A 21134-nucleotide genomic window follows, 5' to 3' on the forward strand; every position below is an offset into this window, starting at 1 on the left:
TAAGTACGGACCTCCGGAACAAATTAAATACATAACCCAAGGTACCACTGTAATTGGCGAACTTCATAATTTGATTCAAATTCATTACACCCCCCCAAAAAAAGAAGAAAAATAAAGAAGAGCCCTGCTAGCAATATTTGATATAATTCATGAAAGTCTTTGGCTCCCACTCATTAAAATTCTAGATGGTTTAGGGCTTTTTTAAGTTTAATCCTTGAATGGCCATTAGCGAAGATAAATTATCTTTCTGTTCAATAACTTTATAATTTAAACTGGTACCAACCCCCCCAAATCCTTAATAGTCTCATCTTGAGAATATTCCAGGAATAGTGACTGTCCACATGGACTTTCAGTGCTGTTGAAATGAACCTTCTGCCAGAAGTCCCTATGTACCATTCAATGAAAATTCATTTTCTATTAAGTTGTAAAGAATAGGCTATGAAATCACAGCTTTTCTATGGCCTTACAGTCCCACCCTAATATATATATATATTCATTCATAAACCTATAGGGAAAACCAATTCAACTTACCAGATTTGCATAAATATTATGTAGCTTTTCAACATGGCTATTCTCTGCCGCAGTTCCTTATTCCAGTTTGCATTGAGACAGCAGTAATCAAACTTCAGCTTTTTAATATTTTTCCTTCTAAAGCACCTCAGATATTTGCAAAGCAGCAGTGTTTTCAATTCTATGGAGAATACAGGAACAAACAAACCAGCTACAGAGCTTAGAAAAAAATATTCTAGTCCTATAAAACAATGGCTCTGACATTGACTTAGATTGCATACTCAAGATCACTTAATGTCAATGAGTTACCCCTTAAGACATTTATTGATTAATTTATTCAAAGCACAGTACCAAAGGAGTTTGCGTAGTGCAAAGGTTAAACAGATGAGAAGCATGAATTAATTCTACCAGACTCCAACTTACAATTTCCCAAATGTCACTTGTATGTTCCAAGCTCTACCAATATATGCTATCATAGAGTCACGGGGCTAGTATGCTTGATTACTGCAGCATCAAGCGGTACTTTGCATGTGAGAATGAGTAAATATGGATCAAATGACACAGACAGAACTTTGGAAGCACTCCCAGCACAAAAATGTCTGGAGACCCCAGGTTGGGGAAGCCTGAAATGACTCAGGGAGGCAAATTCAAATATGTCAGAAGTGTATGCATACATTCTTTATCAACCCCCAAAACAGTCCTGGAGCCAAAAATATGTGCAAATCATTCTGCATGGCCAAGGCATACTGTATTTCTCAAATAGCAGTTTCCTACTCCACATGGCAACAATGGCAAGTTTCTTTTGAAAACTGATAAAAGTTTGAAGCCGTTTGTGTCAGAAATATGGCCCTTGTTGGCATCCGTCTGTCTCCCGAGACAATGGAGGAGTGTGCCTTTGAGGGTGAAGTTACCGGTAAACTGTTAGGCTGTATGCCAATCTGGTTGAGCTCACAGATTCTGAGTTTATAACTTTATAACGCCTCCTGTGTTGTTTTTGCTGCTTTAGCCTGGGGAGTGTGTATCAAGGTTCTGGGCTGCCCAGACAATATCCCCCTCTTGGCCTCGCTGATGTGGTCCAAAGGAAAGCAGAGCAATACACTTGGCACCAGTTGGGCTGCAGGAGTTGCCAGAAGAAGGCATACAAGATGCCATCCAACTGCCTTAGGGACTCCACTCATGATTTGTGTAGGGTTTACTGCTTCGCCTTTTCTTCTCCCGAAGATGTACCACAAGGCAGTCGGTACAGATGGTTCTTCAGGGTTTACTCCCAAATCCTTTCTCACAAATGAGTATAGCCACAAGGCAGTAGAGGTTTAGGACCAAGAGTTTTCCTTCTCCTAGATGGGCTACCTTCCCAGGTTGATGAGCCCCATCTGTCCCTCATTTCACTCACCAGAACATGCAGAAACCACCTTCTTGACGTTGGATCCACTATTGGTCTTGTCTGCTCAATCCACCAAAGCCTGTCTTCGCATGTAGGGGATACTCAAGTAGTTATGGCACTGGGGTCTGCAGTTCAAAAGCCCCCCACCCCCAACTGTGAATATCCATCCAATCCTGAGCGTGCTCTTGAAATAGCTCTACAGAACCCAACCATGGTGACAAAGCAGATCAGTACCAAGAGCAAGACTGAATTCCTTCCCCTCTCCACAAATAACAAGCAGATCAAATATGTACAGTAGTGCAGGGAGAACACATTTATTAGAAATATATTTCAATACTGCTTTTCACTTAAAATCACAAAGCAGTGTACAGCACAATGTAAAAATCACAGTAAAGCCAACACCTAAGTAATAATCATAAGAACAGTGGATCCAAAGCAAACAGATCAAGAATAGACTGACCATTAATTGTCAGAAATGGTCTGGGAGAGTAAACGAGTTTTCAACAGGCGCTGAGATACTATCAACGTTTCTGCCTGCTATAACTCAGGTTGTATGCACATCATACTTATAAAGCAAACTGTTTTCTCCAAATAATTCTGGGGACTGTAGTTTACCCCTAGAGCTACAATTCCCAACACCCTTAGCAAACTACAGTTCCCAATATTCTCAGAAGAAGTAATGTGCTTTAAATATATGGTGTGTACGCAGCCTCAAAGGTAAGATGGTTCTGTGGAGGGCATTACTAGAAAAAAGGCCCCTTTGACATACACAAATGCACCATCAATTTGTTTAATTTTTGTTAGTCTTAACAACAGTTAAGATATTTCAGCCAATAATCAGATTCTCAATTTTTTCCTCCAAATGTCACTTTGGACCATATTTGGTTATAACCCTCTCCTGTTTACAGTGGGCTACCACCCAATAATACATCATTTATTTTATCTGTACATTGACTGGTGTGTGCATCCCATTCCTTTCACTGCAACAGGCTGGCAATTTTGCCCTTTTCCTGTGAAACAAAATGAAAAGGTGCTTAAGTGCAATATGCACTACATTATTACAGAACACATTCAGCATGAAAGGTACAGATTGGGCCACATTAACAATGTTACTCAACCTCCTTCCACCAGCTTCAGGGGCTCTGTAATTGTTTTTGCCAAGCTATAAATTTTTGAGTAACAACAAAATTATTGTGATTTTTCTTACTAAATTATTCATACATTACAAAGCATATATGTAACAAGGCCCATGAATCACAAGGCATATAATGACCATATCTTAATGTCAGTTCTTCAAAGAAGAGGAATTCAAATAGATTTATGCATTCGGGTTAACTAAGGCACGTTGTTTTTATAGCGTTCATAATTCTACCTGTTCCTCCCACCCCCGAAAACAGAAACTTTATATGTTCTTTTCTTTAAAACTGCTTTTTTTTTTTAATGAAAGCTTCGGAGGGAGCAGAATAGCAGGCAAGCCAGGCTTTTGTGTTAACAAGTGCTTTATATCACGTTTTGCACTTGGGTTCAATTAGTAGTACTAGTATAATTGGAAGAAAAGTTTTGTAATGAACCAGTCCAGAGCTCATAAACTGTGCTTGAAATGGTGAAAGCATCATTAAAGCAAATCTAAGGCCTGTAGACAGCCTATAAGTTTGTGGGTGGGGGGAACAATGACAAAAAAAGTATGGAAGTAGATTATCTGGTCTGCGGGCCTTTTTAAGGTAGGTTCATAAACTGTTTTTAGTTAACCCTTATTTTTTGCAGCCTTACTGCAAGTTAAACATTCAAACAAATTCACTAAGCAACTTCAACAATTGTTACCTTTCTTGCTACCAATTAGCAAAAAAGATTAAAATAAAAAATAACTCACTAGTAGAAGAAACAAGAATAAGCTACAACTGGAGGATAGTTTATAGCAAAAGTTAGTTTAGAAATCATAGTTTATAACAAACATTTTCTTCACTGCTGCAAAATGTAGTATAAGTTCATTCAAATCCAGGGCTCCAGTAATGTTGTTATGATAACTTAAAAGAACAAGATCAACTTTATGCTGATATAATATTGACAGTTGCTATGGATGTACCATAAATGTAATTATTTAGAGCAAAATTTAGGGCGGGCTACAGATAAAATTTAAGGAGGTAGCCCACCCGGTTGCAAGCCTACTTGGCTGTCTGTCCATGCTACCTTGCTTTTTTTTAAAGCAGAAAGACTGTTATACTATCCTAGGGGTTGTCAACCTAAGGCCCATGGGCCACAAGCGGCCCATGGGGGTTGTTTAACCGGCCCGTGGAACCCCGTCGCCTACTCAGGGACCGCCTTCTGCAACGCTGGCCGGCTTCCCATTGGCTGCAGGAAGCTCCTGCAGCCAATGGGAAGCTGCGCACGCCTCCTCCACACCGGAAATAGCATTTGTGCATGCGTGTGCACGCGCGCACACACTCCGGCTCACCATGGCGTCTGCGGGACCACAAACCGGCCCATCCCCTGTACTATCCCTTACTTACCATTGTATATGAGTGTCAATCCACATTTCCATTTTAAATAGCAAATGCTTCTCATCTGATCTTTGTTTAGCTGTCCATTGTCAATGGAACATGCATGCCATCAGAGAAAGTATTCGTGACCTATTCAGACTTCCTCAAGAGCCACTTCATAGCATTATTATTATTTAATTAAATTTAATTATTTTATAAAATATAGCACCATGTATTTAATATTAGAATTTTAGGAAATAAGTGATGTAAATAATCAAGCTTCACAAATCTATGTAGCATAAGCATATTCCACTGATAAATTTTCCTGACTAGTTTCAACTCAGGGTTTTGTTTGGTGTTGATGTACCTGGCTACCTGTACATTAATTTAATCTCTGTAAGTAGCTTTACTGTGTTCTTCCAAACTGTTCATGGAAGATTTTTTTTTAAAGTTACAAAATATCAGGTTTTGCAAGGTCAACAACTCCAAACAATTGGAATGGGTCAATTAATCATGAATGACAATAGGCATTAGTTTACTTTCTGTGTACAATTAAGAGTTTTTCAGCAAATAGAGTACCTAAAATACCATTTTACAAGACTATTTTGAAACGTGAAAGTCACTGGATTTCTTTCCTTTTTTTGCTGATTGTTTTATTTATTGTACCTTAGCACTAATCCTTAAATATCTAAATGAACAGCTTCACTAGTTTACATGTTGGCTTATTTATTTAAAGGATTTTAGCCCTGCATGCCAGTCGAAAGAAGACTCCCAAAGCAGCTTACAAATATCAATAAGATAAAGCCAACCTTAAGGATTACAGTCTGAAAGATGTGACACAAAAGGAGAAGGGAAGATGAGGATGAGGGGCAAAGCAAGCACAAACACGATGAATCTGAGTTACAAAGTTCCTGCAATGACTAGCTAAAATAGTGAATTCAAGGAGAGTAGGAGCCAAAACTTGCTGATATCTCAGCTGAGCTGGCAGGTTAGTTCTGCGGTCCCATTTACATTATTGGGCTCAAAAAAACCACCACCAAGACAAATGGGTTTCCAAGTCTATGGTGTATGTACACACATTTCCAAGTGCCAGAATGAAGGAACTCTCCATGACTTCTGTCGGTTTTGTTTTTCATTGCTTTTAATTTAAAATGTACAGGTTAAAGCTAGGTTTAGTTCTGGAATTAAAATAAATTCCCATCAGATCTGAGAAATCGATCTTTATACAAACATAGATGCTTAAGACCATTACATATTGACATTAGTAGACATTAATGCAAGCAGGACATTAACACAAATACACAAAACACCCAAGAAATCCCAGCCATTTGGATTAGCAAACAATACTCCACGGAACAGAGCTTCTGTTAATAATGTTTCTTATTGTTGGGAAATCTCTAGTGGACCAAATTTGTCAAACACACAAAAGGTCTAAAAGTGAAATATAGTAATTAAGACTCTCACTTTATTGATTGGGCAGCTTAAGTAATTTTTCATTACTAACATAAGATTTAATACATATAAGTAGTTAAAGATTCTGCCTTGGCACAAGCCATTAGCATGTAATTGAACTAGTAAAAAAGATCAGTTTAACCTATGTTGATTACCACCTTATCTTTGAAAGGCAATTAAGGACCTCAATCATTGCAACAAGATTTGATTGTGTGGCCTTTATTGGACATTGATCTTTCAGCAAAGCGCAGTTACATTTTCCATTAATTTACAGTAACACAGTTTAACTTCGATACCTTAGACCATTGACCCAGGTAAGATGTCAGGCTAAGCACTTGTTTAGGTTAAGATGCTCCCACTAGTCATTACTGTTTAAAAGGGGATGCTGAAAAAATGCAGATACCTATCAACTGAGTTAAGACTAAGGTTTCAGTTATCGGCATTTGTTTCATCGCGCTTAACAACAAAGTTCTCGGCCTTTATAATGTCACCCCCCTAGCTCTTTTAAACATCATCCTTGTATAGAGTGAAAGAGATAATTAAAGCAAGAGGTACAAGGCCAATCCTATTGTGTTTCAAAGGAGAATACAGCAGATCACATTTCCTGAAAGTTTAAGGGTCATTATGTATTCCAGTCATCTTAAATATATAACACACGTACATTTCAGAAGTGGGTATAAACTGCATGCCAAGAGTAATTTATGGCCACTTGTACAGAATGGCCAAGAATCAGCAGGGGTATTGGGGGTTCCCCTCAAATCCAAAAGCAGTTCGCCATGTAACATGGAGGGGCAGGGAGGTTATTTGAGAAACATGAGCCTGAAGCTGTCAGCTGGAAACTGCTCTGGACCAACTGACTGAACTAATCCATGTTCCTCAGCTTAGCAAAGTTGACCTGGAGCTGCTAATTGTTTAGTCACCAAGATAACTCTTTTAAGCTGATTTTATACTAGGTGCAAATGGCCCTTAACATCAATATTTCTGTATTTTCTCAGTTCCTATGGAGACCATATATTATTTTGATTTTTTGGTAAAGCGCTTAGGTTTTATTACAGTTGAGTGGTATATATGTATTGTTAAAAATACATGCATATATGACCCTGTGTGGGTCCTGTGTGGACCTTTCCTGGAGTGCGAGACAAACAAGTGTCATGACCACAAAGCCCAGCAGAGACTAGGACATACACTGTCACTGGCTAGGAAGCTGGACTAGGTGAAGAAGAAGAAGAAGAAGAAGAAGAAGAAGAAGAAGAAGAAGAAGAAGTTAAATTTATATACTGTCCATCAAAAGATCTCAGGGCGGTTCACAGAATTAAAACAATAAATAAAACACAAGTAAATAATTACAACAAAACAATAACCCCCCCCCCTTCTCACAGGTTCTTGGCTCCGAGATGGATATGGGTGATTAGGGGACCCCTGAACTTGAGGCTGGCTGGCAGGCATGAGCTAACTGAACAAGTCGCCACAGCACCAGGGCAGGAACCTCACAGACCCTTCCCCTGAGGAACCGGGTGCCTTTCACAGTAAGTGCACAGTGAGCACACCAAGTCAGAACGCTGGTCCTTTCAAGTTTCTCACAAGTGGGAGGAGCCTGGAGGCAGTGGCTGGGAAGCAGAGGCTTAAAGGGCCTCACTTGGCTTCCAACTCTTCTTGGAGCAGGTTCATCCAACAATGCATGCAGAAGGCCCTAGGTTCAATCCCAGGCATATCCAGGGAAACCTGGGAGAGTGTGAAACCTTCGAGAGCCACAGTCTATCAATTTAGACAATATTGAGCTAGCTGGACTAATGGTCTGGCTTGATATAAGGCAGAGAACAATAATTTAAATTAAATAGGAAATAAATATGAAGTCCAGTCTATCCAGTTGGGTCAACAATTCCTAAAAGTCTGTGTAAAAAAAGTCACGTTTTCAGTGAATGTTGACATGACATTGAGGCATTGAGCTCCAAATCCCATAGTCACACATCATCTGTCCTACATAGCCATATGAGCAAAAGGAAGCAGGCTTCAGTTAGTTGACACCCCAAAGGAATAATCCCTGAAAAACGAACAAACACTCTCTCATGTATACACAAGAAGTGTAACATTTTATGAGTAGCATTTGTTCCCTTCAAGTACTTCAACAGGTCACCCACTGGTCCTAATGAATCCAACAAGTGATATTATTATATTTGAACTCTGCCCTCAGCCATCTTCCAAGTTCATCCCTCACCATGATCAACTTCAGAAGTGCAAGAGGTCCATTGATTTTCATGTAATAAAAGAAAATGTTACATTTGCTTAATTGTTACACAGTGAGAGCAGAGCAAGAAATCAAGTCTCTATTTAATGCTGCAAGCAGCACTGAATTCGAGTGGATCAATAGAGTACTTTGTCAAAGAGGTTCTCCAAGGAGGGATGCCCATCACTGTATGGACAAGGAGTCATGTTGCCTCCACTTATCGAAAAACAGGTAAGCAAAGTCAGCAGTCTCCATTATCAGAAATCAAATACGCTGCAGCTAGCAGAGGGGCCACTCCAAGGAAAAACTGTATTTATAGTGTGGTAATTAAAAAACATTTTATCAGTCTTGTGTTGAGACCAAACATTTACAGCAGAATATTGACAAAATAAGGAGCAATGAATGAGCAGTATTTGATTTTAAACTTATGAGTTGCACTTATTTAATTTTGCCCATTACTGGGAAAAATCAGTTCCCGCTAATCTAGCAAAATGCTAATACTCACTTTTATTATTAATGAAGCTTAATATAGTATAACAGCTACTCCACAATGTAAACTATTTATTTAACCTGTGTTAGAAATATTCCTCGGTACCAAATATACTACGTTAAGTGTTTCCTTGATTACAGATTTGTTTACAGTTGCTTTGAAGAGAAGCCAAGCCATTCACAATTCAAATCTGAAATAAGCATTTTAAGACACATACTTGTGCATACATTTCATTGTAGCTTTACGCTTTAAAAATAATTATTCAATATTTATTTTCAATGCTAGAAATATCTCTTCCTGAGGGGGAAAAATGCTGAACTAATTTAAATCAAATTTATCCATACAGTCTTAGTGCTGCCAGCCAAATTTTAATCTGTCGTGCAACACTTTGTTCTTCATCAATTAAGCAATAATAGGACCCCACGGTGGTTAAGTCCAGTCAAATCTGACTATGGGGTTGCGGCACTCATCTCACTTTCAGGCAGAGGGAGCTGGCATTTGTCCACAGACAGCTTTCTGGGTCATGTGGCCTGCATGAGTAAACCACTTCTGGTACACAGAACACTGTGATAAGTGCCAGAGTGCATGGAAATGCTGTTTACCTTCCTGCTGCAGTGGTACCTATTTATCTACTCGCACTGGTATGCTTTCAAACTGCTAGGGTGGCAGGAGCTAGGACAAAGAAACAGGAGCTCACCCCATCACACGGATTCGAACTGCCAACCTTACAATCAGCAAGCCCAAGAGGCTCAGTGGATTGGACCACAGCACCACCCGTGTCCCAAATATGCACTAAATAGTGCATATTTAGTTTGGAGAGCACAAAACCATTGCATGTATTAACTATACATTAGCATAACCCCAAGTTACTTTTTAAAGTTCAATAGGAGAGTTAAGCAGATGCTTAAACCCATTTCTGAAATCAGTTGAACTGAACTGCTCAGTTTGGACCAGATTGTATCCAAACTGTCTGTGTGTAGCTTCTATTAAGCACCACAAGCTACTTAAGTAATCCAGAATGGTATGCACAAAACTCTACTAAGTGAAAATGAAAAAATAATAATTCTGGTTTTCTGGACTTTTACACAAAGGACTTGTTTACCTCCCCCCTTTGCATATCAGTTTTATTTTTGTTTTAAAAATCAAAGTTACTTCATGGGGTAGCCAACATTGAGTCCTCCAGATGTTGCAGAACTACAACTATCATCACTGACCATTGGCCTTTCTGGCTGGGGCTGATGGGAAATGTAGTCCAAAAGAATCCAGAGGCACCATGCAGGCTATCCCTGAAGTAGTCACATTTGGATAGTGTTACAAGTGTTGGGCAACAATATCATGTATGATACTGCACCAAAAGATACATGATCAGTAAATAAGCAAAGACAATTCCCAACAATGTATATTTTCATTATTATATTTATTATTTGCAGACCAAAAGTTTTTGAAAACAAAAGTAGCTTCATGTAATTTTCCATGGTTTTTAAAATCTATTCTGTACTTTGCCAGACTCAAAGAAAACTAAAAGGGTACTGAAGGAAAAATAGGGACATTTTGAAACTTGAACATGTTACATACAAATAGATTGCAAACAACAATCCCCCTCTGTCTGTCATTTGCTGCAATATACCATGAAAGTGTCAGTCCTTGAAATGAGTAGTTTAGTACATGGCACCTTCATCTTCTTTATTGAGGAAGTAAATAGTGACTGGGCCACAATGCGTGTGAACAGTTTCTGTGACACTGACAAGGAACCAGGAGCCAATTCCATATAATAAAGTTGGGATACCTATGTATAAAAAAGGGGGGACAAATAAAAAAGTAAAACCTCATATAACATAGTACTGCAGGACTCTACCCCACCTCCACCAACAAGCTGCAAGAAGCAAACTGCAAGGCTGAATTAAGACATGATTTTGCCACCCTTTAAAGCCAGGCTGGTTCCTTGAAAACAAAACATAACGCATGTTGAGGTAACCCATTATCTGCATTTAAAGATGTACTGAGCACCTTCCTGGCGCCATTCTTTATTTGGCAACCCCCTGCCTTTCACTGCACATGCTTTTACAATATACATGCAAAATCCTTAGTGAATATATTTTGTTCTGAAAGGTATTGGCTGCATTCCTGAGGACCAGGAATAAGTAGTCCTGTTTTCTGCACATGTTCAATATGATCATATCCCAGTGCTCTCCACAGATGTGGCCAACACTGCTATGCATTTAGAGAAATTCTAGGGTCAGGGTAGGGAGCCTTAGGCCTGGGAGGGTCAAGTGATGCCTCTCTATTTTGTTCTCTATCCTACTCTCAGGACTCTGCATCTCATGCCCTCTATCGCCAGACCACACCCCTTTCTGACCTTGCTCCAAACCCTCTTTGAGCATCTCTGTCTAGCTGGAACATGTCCTTGAACTGTGACAATTACTCTTGTTTACTTGAATGGATAGAAAAGTGTGTGTACGCAGAAACCTGGATTTTGTACGGCTGGATTGTAGTGTACTGCGCAAAGGTGAGAGTCACATCAGTTGCCCTATGCGCTTTTAATCCTGGCACTGTCACTTTTGTCCCTGGCCCTGTGGGACTGAGTTCCATAGGTGCTGTGTAAAATACTTTTTTGTATCTTCCGTGTTTTAAGTCATCTCCCTGTTATATCAGGTGTTAACTCTATTCAAGGCCTCATTGCACCTCAAGCCCTTGCCGTGTGCGCCACCTCTATACAGGCACAGCCCGTTGAAAGACGACACTCACCAAAGTTTATTAGTTTGAGAGCTGTGAAGAAGTAGTTCTGCATCGCCAGGTCCTGGTGGGGCGCTCGGGAACAGTGGTACTTGATGAAGGGGAAGCAGCCAGTCCGCAGGATGTGGTAGTTTGTCCCTTTCACCTCCCAGTTGAAGTTGGAGAGCCCAAACTGGTCATTGTGCACCGCGCTGTACTTGACGCAGTAGGAGGTCCAGTGGGGCAGCCCCCTCTGCAGCAGGTGCTGGCTCAACACCTCGGAGGCTTTGGGCTTAGCAGGGCCCCCCCTGCGCAAGAGGGCCAGCCGGAGGAACCCCTCATGCACTTGCTTCAGCAGGGCAAGGCTACTTAAGGAGGGCTGGAAGGCACCCCAGCCCACCTGCCTCCCCATGTCTTGCTTTCTGATCCCACAATATCCTGGGGGGAGGGGGGATTTCTGTGTCTCCTACAAATATGGTCCCCTCCAATGATTTTTTTTTGGGGGGGCAGCCAATTTTTTTCCTTCAGACCCCCCACCTCAAACTACTTGCTGACACCTTTCCCAGGTAACTTCTATACATGCCTCTCCCTCCTCAATTGTTCACTCCCCCCACGTTGCTGAGGGAGACTTTTCTTCAGGATCTGCTGCCCCTCCCCTAAAACAACTTCCCCCCCCTTTGCAGCCCCTCCCCCTCTCGTTAGTTGCCCCCGATGAAGGGGACGAGGTTCCTGCTTCACTTACTTGCCCCTCGCAACGACCTTCCCTAACCTGGAAAGACACGAAGCAACGCCCCTCCTCCCCCCACCATCCCGGGAAACAGCAGCGGCCCCTCCTCCCCTCCGTTCCTGGGGCTCCCTGGCACGCTCTGCGCCTGCGCCGGTAGCTTCCCGACAACCGCTCTGCGCCTGCGCCAGAGCCGGCCTACTGAATTTGTCAGACTCCTCGCGCGCTCCTGACCGGGCGACGCGGGAGGCCGGGAAGCGGGCGCGCGCCTAGCTGTCTGCGAGGATCTTCTCCGCTGAGAGAGGCCGAGCTCGCGCGCCTCACATGTCAACATAACACTAATAACCAACAGCAATAATATGGTCCTCAGCCTCAAGCACCCTTTTCTAACACAACTAGTACACACGACTTTAAAAGTGTTCTTTCCACCGGAGTGTTTGGACTAGAAAGCTGCTGCAATTCGAACAAACAAATAAATGAACTCTGTGGTGATTTATCTGAGGGAAACTCGTGGCTCTGAACCATTAAGCATCGTCTGTGATGTGAGGAGAATAATTGCGCAGAAGAGCGAGCGAAGAAATGGGAGCCACCTCTCTTCCCCCTCCCGCCCCCACCCACCCCTCATCCTTCAAATTTGGATAATTATAAACAATATTTCAAACTCAGCAATCTTAGACCAGTGAGCTGTAGAGCAAGATTGTGCTAATTAATCAATTACTACGCAACCATGTACCCTGTTTATGTACTAGAATGCACTTACAAGCCACTAATTATTAATCATCGTCAGTAACACATTTTGACTCAACTTTACCTTTGGATAATTAATAGAGCAGGGAGAGCTTTAATATATTTCTTGATTAGCAGAAACAATGGGGGTGGGGGTTGTAGGCAAGACAATAGACCTGGATACTGGTGCTAGGGGTTTTGGGGGGGCTTGTTTCCTGCTTGGCAGGGGGTTGGACTCGATGGCCCTTGTGGTCTATTCCAACTCTATGATTCTATGTGTATGTCTCTAGAGCAGCCCTTTGGGTGCCATTGCATTTCATGGGCAGCCAGTATCTTGTATCCCCAGGACCTTGCCTGAAATGAAATTACAATAGAAGAGAAAATAAGTGTGTGCATGTGACACTAAGAACTTGGATGTACTAATAGTTTTGAAGCTACTGTTTTGGAGTACAGTGGTACCTTGGGTTAAGAACTTAATTCGTTCTGGAGGTCCGTTCTTAACCTGAAACTGAAATTGTGTGGTGAGTTGTACAAACTGGAAGGGAGAAAGTGCTGTAGACACAACTTGCACTGTTGTAAGCAACTATATATTTTGTGCTTAATATTTGATATACAGTGGTAACTCGGGTTAAGTACTTAATTCGTTCCGGAGGTCCATTCTTAACCTGAAACTGTTCTTAACCTGAAGCACCACTTTAGCTAATGGGGCCTCCTGCTGCTGCTGTGCCGCGGCCACGCAATTTCTGTTCTCATCCTGAAGCAAAGTTCTTAACCCAAGGTGCTATTTCTGGGTTAGCGGAGTCTGTAACCTGAAGTGTCTGTAACCTGAAACATCTGTAACCCGAGGTACCACTGTATAGCTGCACAATGGGACTTTGAAAAGTCACCTGTTTGGGTGGGGGTGATGCTCTTGTCTCTCAAGTCATTATCAAAAAAAAGGTGACAGCAGGACTAGGCCAGGGGCTGCTGCAACTTAAAGAGACCACCTGCTCTTTCACCCTTCCCCTCCTGGCTCTGTTTCCCTACTAGCTGGTCCTTTTCAGCATTTTGTATCTTTTAAGAACTCATGGTCAAGTTTGCTTATTTCCACCTATGACAAAGAAGAAGATCAGGTTATCAATGGATAAAGGACATGATGATTTTATAGTACCTCCAGGTTGCCTCTGGATGAGTGTTCCTGCATTCCTGAAGTCGGCCTGAGAATATTTTTGTAGCATTTGTTTATTTCGATATTTTAAATTGTAAACCAAAGTGGTATATAAATGAAATAAATGCATAAATTCACTGTTTGAAGGCTTCTCATTGAAGTATCTGTCTTGCCACTGTGGAAACAGAAGAGTGGACTACATGGGTCCCATTTGATGTGAGCCAACTGCAAGTAAGGTTCTTCTGATGCTCCCATTCAGTGTGTTTTTGCCTGTTGTGTTTAGATTGCAAGCCTCTGGGTATGGGACTGACCTATTTTTAATCTGTGTATGGCACTTAGTAAATTTTATATGTTTTTTGAATGAAAGTGATACAAATAATATCACCAGGACTCAGCTCCAAAACCTTCCCCCAACCCCCAATGCCAGAGCTGAAACCCAGAAGTGGAATATGAGCACACTATACCTATATGGGATCTGGTAGAGGAGGAGTGCCCCATCTATGGACTTTGCTGCCATAGAAATGTACTCTAGTTATTCAGGAAAAGGAATGTCCAAGAAATCATGTATTCTGTTAGGAAAGCTTTCATATGGAATAAGCTTGGGAAATTATAGGATCCCCCCCCCCCCAAGGAAGCAAAAAGGCCAAAAATATTTTCAAAAATAAATACACTTAATTTTATTGGAAGTAGAAATCAATACTCCTCTAAGCCATATAGAGGTAATAGCATCTGATACAAAATTTTCAGTGAAAACAAATTCTGTGAGTCAGGATTCACTATTGACACTGGTCTATGTTCTGCTACACATATTTTTCAACAATCCAAAACACAGTTGTAGGTGGAATGTTTATTGCAGTGTAGGGTACTTTAGCACTGGAAACCAGGCGGATAATTTAAAGATGTTCAGTGAGCTTAACCTACAAGAAGAAATAAATTATAACTAAAAAACAATTTAAGGGTTTTGTTTTTTAAAAAAAAACTTTTTCCTGCATTCAGTGCCATCCTACCCTAAAGATAATCACAGGGAGAGACTTATTGTATACAAACATTTTACTATTTGTTTCTAAAGTAGTTGAATTATGAGAAACTGTTTTGTTAAATTTGAGAGCAAATATAGTGTAGAATTAAACCAAATGGGTCTTCTTCCACAGATTGTATTTGGGATGTCACCGCTCCCCATGACATATTTCACAAAACATAATTTTAAAAAACCAGAAACAACCCAAATCTGAGAAATTAAGCTTTGACTGTTGTGGCCCAGGAGGAGGAGGATAGGATTGCCATGAGCCAAGCAACATGGTTGGGAGGTCAACAGACAGTCACACTCTGGCAGAGCTTGTGAGCATAAAGTGACTGAAAAGAACTATTTGAAAATGAATAACTTATTTTCCCCAGAGACATGAGAATAAGGATGAAGAAAGATTACTTTTAATGTCTACTAACTATTTTGTGGAAGCTTGTGCTTGTGCTTTCAAGTCCTCTTCCTCTTCAAATTTTAACTTGTTTTGCTCTGTAACTCCCAGAATTCTTTCAATCTCTTGGACAGCTCTCTAAAACAAAATCAAACACTTCAAGTGGCAGAACAGTTGTTTATGCTCCCTGCTCACCATTGCACCAGTAGTATCAGGAACTCACAGAAAGAGTCACTCTTCAGAACTGGCCCAACCAATTGGCAGATTTGGCAGGCTTCTTGGTCTGAGTAGTAACTAAAGTCAACACAGAGCTGAAGCAATAGGGTCAATCTCATTCAGGCTAAGGCTGAAGTAGTCAGGACTTGCAGGTAACTATTAGAGCTCAAATGCAGTTGTTTCACCAGGAGCAGTGTGGGAAACCTTTGGACCTCTCAATATTGTTGGACTCCCAACTCCCATTTGCCCCAGCTGGAATGGTCCAGAAACATCTGGAGGGCTCAAAGTTCCCCATCATGGGGCTATAGCACAAAATACTAGTACAGTGTTTCCCAACCGGTGTTCCGCAGCACACTAGTGTGCCGCGGAACGTTGCCTTGTGTTCCGTGGGAGGGAGGCGGGCGAGTCGGGCGGCGAGAGGCGGGGCGGCGGCGGCGAGCACACGCGGGGCGGCGAGCGAGCGAGCGAGCTCCCACATCCCATCGCCGCTCGCTTCGGCCGGCCTACTGGAGGAAGGCGCGAAAACCTCGCGCATGCGCAGGCCTTCCGCCTGCGACAGCCCAGTAGGCCGGCCGAAGCGAGCGGCGATGGGATGTGGGAGGGAGCTCGCTCGCCGCCCCGCGTGTGCTCGCCACCCAACTCGCCCGCCTCCCTCCTACGGCACACCAGCCTACCTCCGTGGGAGGGAGGCGGGCGAGTCGGGCGGCGAGAGGCGGGGCGGCGGCGGCGAGGAGAGGCCACTCAGCGCGGGGCTCTCGCCGTCTGCCTGCCTGGCTGCCTGCGAGCTCGGCGGGCAGCGCTTCCGTCCACAGCGCCCGCCTCGCGGCTCTCATTCCCTGCCCCTGCCAAAGCTCACCCAGCCAAGCCGCGCTCTCCTTCCTGCCTCGCTTTGCTGCCTCCTCCCCCCCCACCCCCAAAGCTTGGAGGTTCCCCGGCAGGAAGGAGGGAACTTAATCCTCTCCAAGGGCTGCGGAAAACAGACATGCAAATGGGGGCTTGCCAGCTCTTCAAGCGCCGCCGGCTTTCTTCGGGAATTACCGCCCGCCGAGCCCGGTAACGCTGACAAGCCGAGCCGCGGGGCTTGGCAGCGCAGCCGGCAGAGTGTGGGAAAGGGCGGCCGCCATGCGCCGGGCAAGGCGAGACTCGACGGGGAGGACACCGGCAGCAGTGCCCCCCCCCCCAGAAACCCACTCCGGGCAGGTAATTCACAGAGAGTGGACAGAAGGAAGCCTTAAAGGTCTTCAGCCTCCCAGAGTGGCGGGGAATAATAATAATAATAATAATAATAATAATAATAATAATAATAATAATAATAATAATAATAATAAAATTGACAGGTGGTGTTTTTCTAGGTGAGGGGGTGGGGACTGTAATAACAAAAAAATCAGCTGTATATCAACCGCTGTTTTGCAATGAGGAATTGCAAATAAGGAAGATCAAAAGGAGAATGTTTTTTTTGGGGGGGACTCTCTTCCTCTTCCTCCTCCTCCTCTCGTTCTTGCTCCTCTTCCTGGCAAAAGGGCTGCTGAGACCCCTTCTCTCTTGGGTGCCGGTGGGTGCTGTGACGTTGACGCTGCTGTGGCAAGTGGCTTTACTTAGCAGAGTGCATTCCCCTTTACACAGGAGGGGAGGGAAAATAATTGAAACTTACACTTTCGTGCGTCCCTCCCGGCGCGACGCTGCGCGCTGACGTCACGGGGCTGTAATGGTGGTGTGCCTTGAGATTTTTTTCATCAAACAAGTGTGCCTTTGCCCAAAAAAGGTTGGGAAACACTGTACTAGTAAGCCTCCTTGACTCCTTTGAAGTCCTGTGTGTTTTTTAAAAGCCCATCTAATCTACCTTCTGACACTGCTGTGGAGTTTCGACCTAGATCATTTTGTGGCATGTCTGTCAGGTTCTCCTGATAGTTGATAACATGGCCAGCACCAGGCCTGAGTAGGCCTTTAGCTTAAGGCTACCAATGAGCCCCCTTCCTAACCACTGGTGTCCACCATCACTTGCTCCCCTGGCACCATTGTACTTGCCAGTCACTCAATCCCTCCCACTAGATGAATTTATCTAGTAGCACTGCTTTCTAGGAAATATAACATGGCAGCCACTCTGTTCTGATTGGAGCTAAGTAGCTAAATGGCTCCTATTCCAGAGACCCAGGAAAAGTAAGTGTCAGCCCTAGTGGTACGTCCTGCTGGAATGCACTAAAACAGAAGTCCCTTCTTTGGCCTGGGCATCAGAAACTAATCAAGCTTACTTATTTGTCATTTCTTAATGTATGTGTTTTAATATATCTTGACGGTTTCATTTTGTAAATCAATAAGAGTAGGCTTTAGGAAGGACTGCATGAATACTTTTCTGTGCCACCAATTAGGAACTCCAAGAAAGGATAAATATAAGATGAAAACCTAATTGCTCTTGAAGAATCCTTTCAAGTATACCAGTGGCTCCCAGCTCAAGCAAGTCTATGTTACCACATCTAAAAAAATAAATTTAACTAGCAGATTGACTGGGAATCCTACAATATTGACCTGTACACAGTAAAACATGTACTGCTATGGAAAGAACCCAGGATGTCTTAACAGTTGTTTATAATACAGCATGAGGTGTTTTCTGTCCTCTAACAGAAATTTAACTGGGATCGTTAGTTAATTAACACCTCACCTTAAAATTGGTCTCGGCATGCATATTAGGTGCTGATAATTCTTGATAGATGATGAAGAGTTGCTGAGCAAAGGTCATGAGGACCCCCTGGAGATGTTCTCCAATTGTTCTGTTAATGATATCCAAACAAATGACTTTGCCAATGATTCCATTCGCAGGCTTAAGAACAATCGCCCTCTCATTTGGGCCTGTCAGCCCAAGGAATTTAATGAATATTTTCAATCTCGTAAGGTGGCAATCTTCAGGGAGATATGAAAGATGAGGCTCCATTTTAACTTGTCAGTAGAAAGGATTTGTGTAATAAATAATTTTTATTAATCAAGTAGCAGAGGAGAGCAAGAGGTTGAGTCATTCCAAGCCTTTTCACTTTGGGCATCAAATATGTGGCTACATACCACCATTGGTATGAAAATATCACTGTATTACTAATATTAGAGCATGGTGCTGTAAGCAAGTATTCAGTGAGACTTGGGCAGATGAGGACATGCTGCTTGTTCGTGCTCATCCTCTATGTACATCTATGGAATTCCTTGCACCATTTGGGGGCCTTACCCAGGGCTAGGTACATCTGTGAATGAGTTACTTTCTCAGGAGCATGTATGGAAGACTAACCCTTAGCCCACAGAAGGGAGTAGAGGTGTTCAACTAGAGGATTTTCAAGATGCTTCCAGAAGTCACTCTTGAAAACTTACATAATTCCAAATTTGAGCCTTTTATGGTCTTCAAACAGAGTAAAAACGGTTCCTTCTTTTTGCTGTTGGAGTAGAGGGAAAGGTGTTAGCATTGCATAATGTCAACAACAACTCCTCTTAAAAAAGTAAGATGCTAAACTGTATTACGGTGTGAATAATCAGAATTAGAGAGAGGTGGTCACTTTAAAGCCAGGCCTGAGAGCTTTTTGCTTCCTGGCTGACATGTAAAGTTGTCTGGAAACCATGAAAGCCCCACCCCCTTAAAACCCACATGAGTAGAATCTGACAACAGTTGCGACAAGTCAGCAAGATGTGTTTCGATTCAGAAGCTTGAATTTGAAAACAGGTTTTCAGGTTTTGAGATTGGGTTAGTGATAGATGATAATCTGTGTTAGAATCTCAGAGTTCACAGAAAGATTCTCATGGATTATGGTGATATGTGAGAGAATCACAGAGGCCAAAAATTTGGAGATTCTAACTTTTCTGTAATCAGTCTAGAATGGATTTGTGTGCTACTTCCAAGCTACTTTCCTACCTCTATTTCATTTAAATGCAAAGCACATGATCTTCCTACCTGGACATCATATCCAACCCCATGAGCCTTGCACATATGAAGGAAAACATTATAGTAGATGAGGGAAAAGTTGGCATGTCTGATTGAATTGCTCATGGCAACATAGCGGCTGACCGTAGCAGGCTGACAAAAAAAGCAGAAGGGAAAAAAGTTGACTGTGACAAAGCACTAATACAGCCTTCCCAGATTTGATGCCTTCCAGATGTTTTGAACTGCATCTGCCATCAGTCCCAGCCACCATGAATGGCTATTGCTTCAGGATGAGAACAGAAATCATGCTCCGGCAGTCTGGTGGCAATGGGAGGCCCCATTAGCTAAAGTGGTGCTTCAGGTTAAGAATAAGAACAGTTTCAGGTTAAGAATGGACCTCTGGAACGAATAAAGTACTTAACCCGAGGTACCACCGTAGTTCGTAAACAGGGGTGTTCTTAAACCAAGGTACCACTGTATCTGAAAACACCAAACCCATATCTGAAGAAGTGTGCATGCACACGAAAGCTCATACCAAGAACTAACTTAGTTGGTCTTTAAGGTGCTATTGGAAGGAATTTTTTTATTTTGACTATGGCAGACCAACACGGCTACCTATCTGCAAGAAAGATATAATCAGCTGAATAGTCTTTACTTTATTGAAGCAAATTAATTATTCTGAGAAATGTCTATGCAGTCTGGAAAATTCACGAGAGAGCCAATCTGGGGTGCCAACTTGAATAAAATATGGGGGACAAGTCCCACCCTGCATAATCAATCACAAAATGTGGTGCACACACATCATTTGAATGGCAATGCCATCAACGTGGGGGGCGGGGAGGCTCCCTCAAATATTTTATTGGGTGGTAGCAAAGGGACCTTGGCCCCTAGGAGTTGGATCCTATGGATCCAATTCTGCAAATTTTGAAAACTAAATTTCTTTAAATTTCTAGAGGGGTCACCAGTAGATGTGCTGTAGTATTATATGCCATGCTAGCTAGGGATGTTAGGAGTTGTAGTTCAAAACATGTGGAGGGCACTAGGCTGACAAAGGTTGCCATATTGGCTCTCATGCAATTATAACATAAGAACGTTCTCTGTGATTTTGCTTTTGACTTGCTGGGGCTTCTCCTGATGTAACGCTTGGCATTTTTTTAAGTGATGCCCTTGGGTGAACGTGACACATTACAGAAATTGTTTTTCATTTAAGTTTTCTGGGATATACCTTAAAAGCATGATCTTAAGAGCTTAGGAACTCTTTAAATAGTTGTTTCCTTAACAGTGCGGCACTGGCTGGAACTGAAAGCAAAATGCTCAGATCGATATGGAATTTTTGCCCAAGATGTGTTTTCTCACCTTCTTTTATTTCTTAGCAAAGTGCTATTGATTGGGCAGTTTCAATAAAGAGGTAAATAATAACGTGCAAGCAAAACTGTGTTCCCTTTCTAGAAGAAAGTGGTGGCAGAAGGACAAAGGTGTTTCGACCACTGCGTGTGATATTTGCCAAGTCATTTCAGAGCCAATTCACCAAAGTGTTTTAATTTCAGTGGGGTGCATGCAGCAATACTCAAGAACAATGGAGGAAGCTTAGCAGAATTTGCACGAATCTTATTTCTTCTTAATGGGCTTCCTTGATGTTCTGCAGAAACTTACTTGAGTTGCATTAGAATGTTCATGATCAAAACTAAAAGACCCGAGATGCTTTTTAGTCTAACCCTCAGACCTAAGGCATGAAAACTGTGGCAGTGGCAGGCCCAGCCTCATCCCC

General features: G+C 42.4%; 2 protein-coding genes and 1 long non-coding RNA gene across 10 annotated transcripts in view; 1 reads left to right on the plus strand and 2 right to left on the minus strand.

The window, feature by feature from the left end:
* The first annotated feature begins 766 nt into the window (after nucleotides 1-766).
* Nucleotides 767-14446, plus strand: LOC310693329. Of its 5 annotated transcripts, none has more exons than XR_014519084.1 (3): nucleotides 769-8278; nucleotides 10846-11043; nucleotides 13847-14446. It is a non-coding gene; the product is annotated as an uncharacterized lncRNA (long non-coding RNA). The 5 variants fall into 5 exon arrangements; XR_014519085.1 differs by lacking the exon at nucleotides 13847-14446 and having other exon boundaries at nucleotides 771-7036; nucleotides 7070-8278; nucleotides 10846-11158; XR_014519086.1 differs by lacking the exon at nucleotides 13847-14446 and having other exon boundaries at nucleotides 772-7036; nucleotides 7073-8278; nucleotides 10846-11158.
* On the minus strand, nucleotides 9936-12112 carry LOC310693316 (uncharacterized protein C15orf61 homolog). The gene is made up of 2 exons (XM_083475278.1): nucleotides 11283-12112; nucleotides 9936-10323 (listed from the first exon to the last, which is right to left on the minus strand). Exons 1-2 carry the CDS (start codon nucleotides 11659-11661, stop codon nucleotides 10196-10198), a joined length of 507 nt encoding a protein of 168 aa, XP_083331404.1. The 5' UTR covers nucleotides 11662-12112; the 3' UTR covers nucleotides 9936-10195.
* A 50-nt stretch (nucleotides 14447-14496) lies between the features above and the next one.
* Nucleotides 14497-21134, minus strand: part of IQCH (IQ motif containing H) — a 63237-nt gene continuing 56599 nt past the window's right edge. For 2 of the 4 annotated variants that reach the window (XM_083475074.1, XM_083475072.1), the window contains 5 exons: nucleotides 19397-19519; nucleotides 18823-18884; nucleotides 18131-18239; nucleotides 15290-15396; nucleotides 14497-14763 (listed from right to left, as the gene is read on the minus strand). In XM_083475074.1, coding sequence (XP_083331200.1) covers nucleotide 14763; nucleotides 15290-15396; nucleotides 18131-18239; nucleotides 18823-18884; nucleotides 19397-19519 — 402 coding nt within the window. In that variant the 3' untranslated portion in view covers nucleotides 14497-14762. Of the gene's footprint in view, nucleotides 14764-15285; nucleotides 15397-18130; nucleotides 18370-18822; nucleotides 18885-19396; nucleotides 19520-21134 lie in introns of those variants that run through there. The other 2 variants (XM_083475073.1, XM_083475075.1) reach the window with 2 other exon arrangements.

This window comes from Podarcis liolepis (assembly GCF_965112155.1).
Source record: "Podarcis liolepis genome assembly, chromosome: 14".
In the NCBI taxonomy this organism is placed as follows: Eukaryota; Metazoa; Chordata; class Lepidosauria; order Squamata; family Lacertidae; genus Podarcis; species Podarcis liolepis.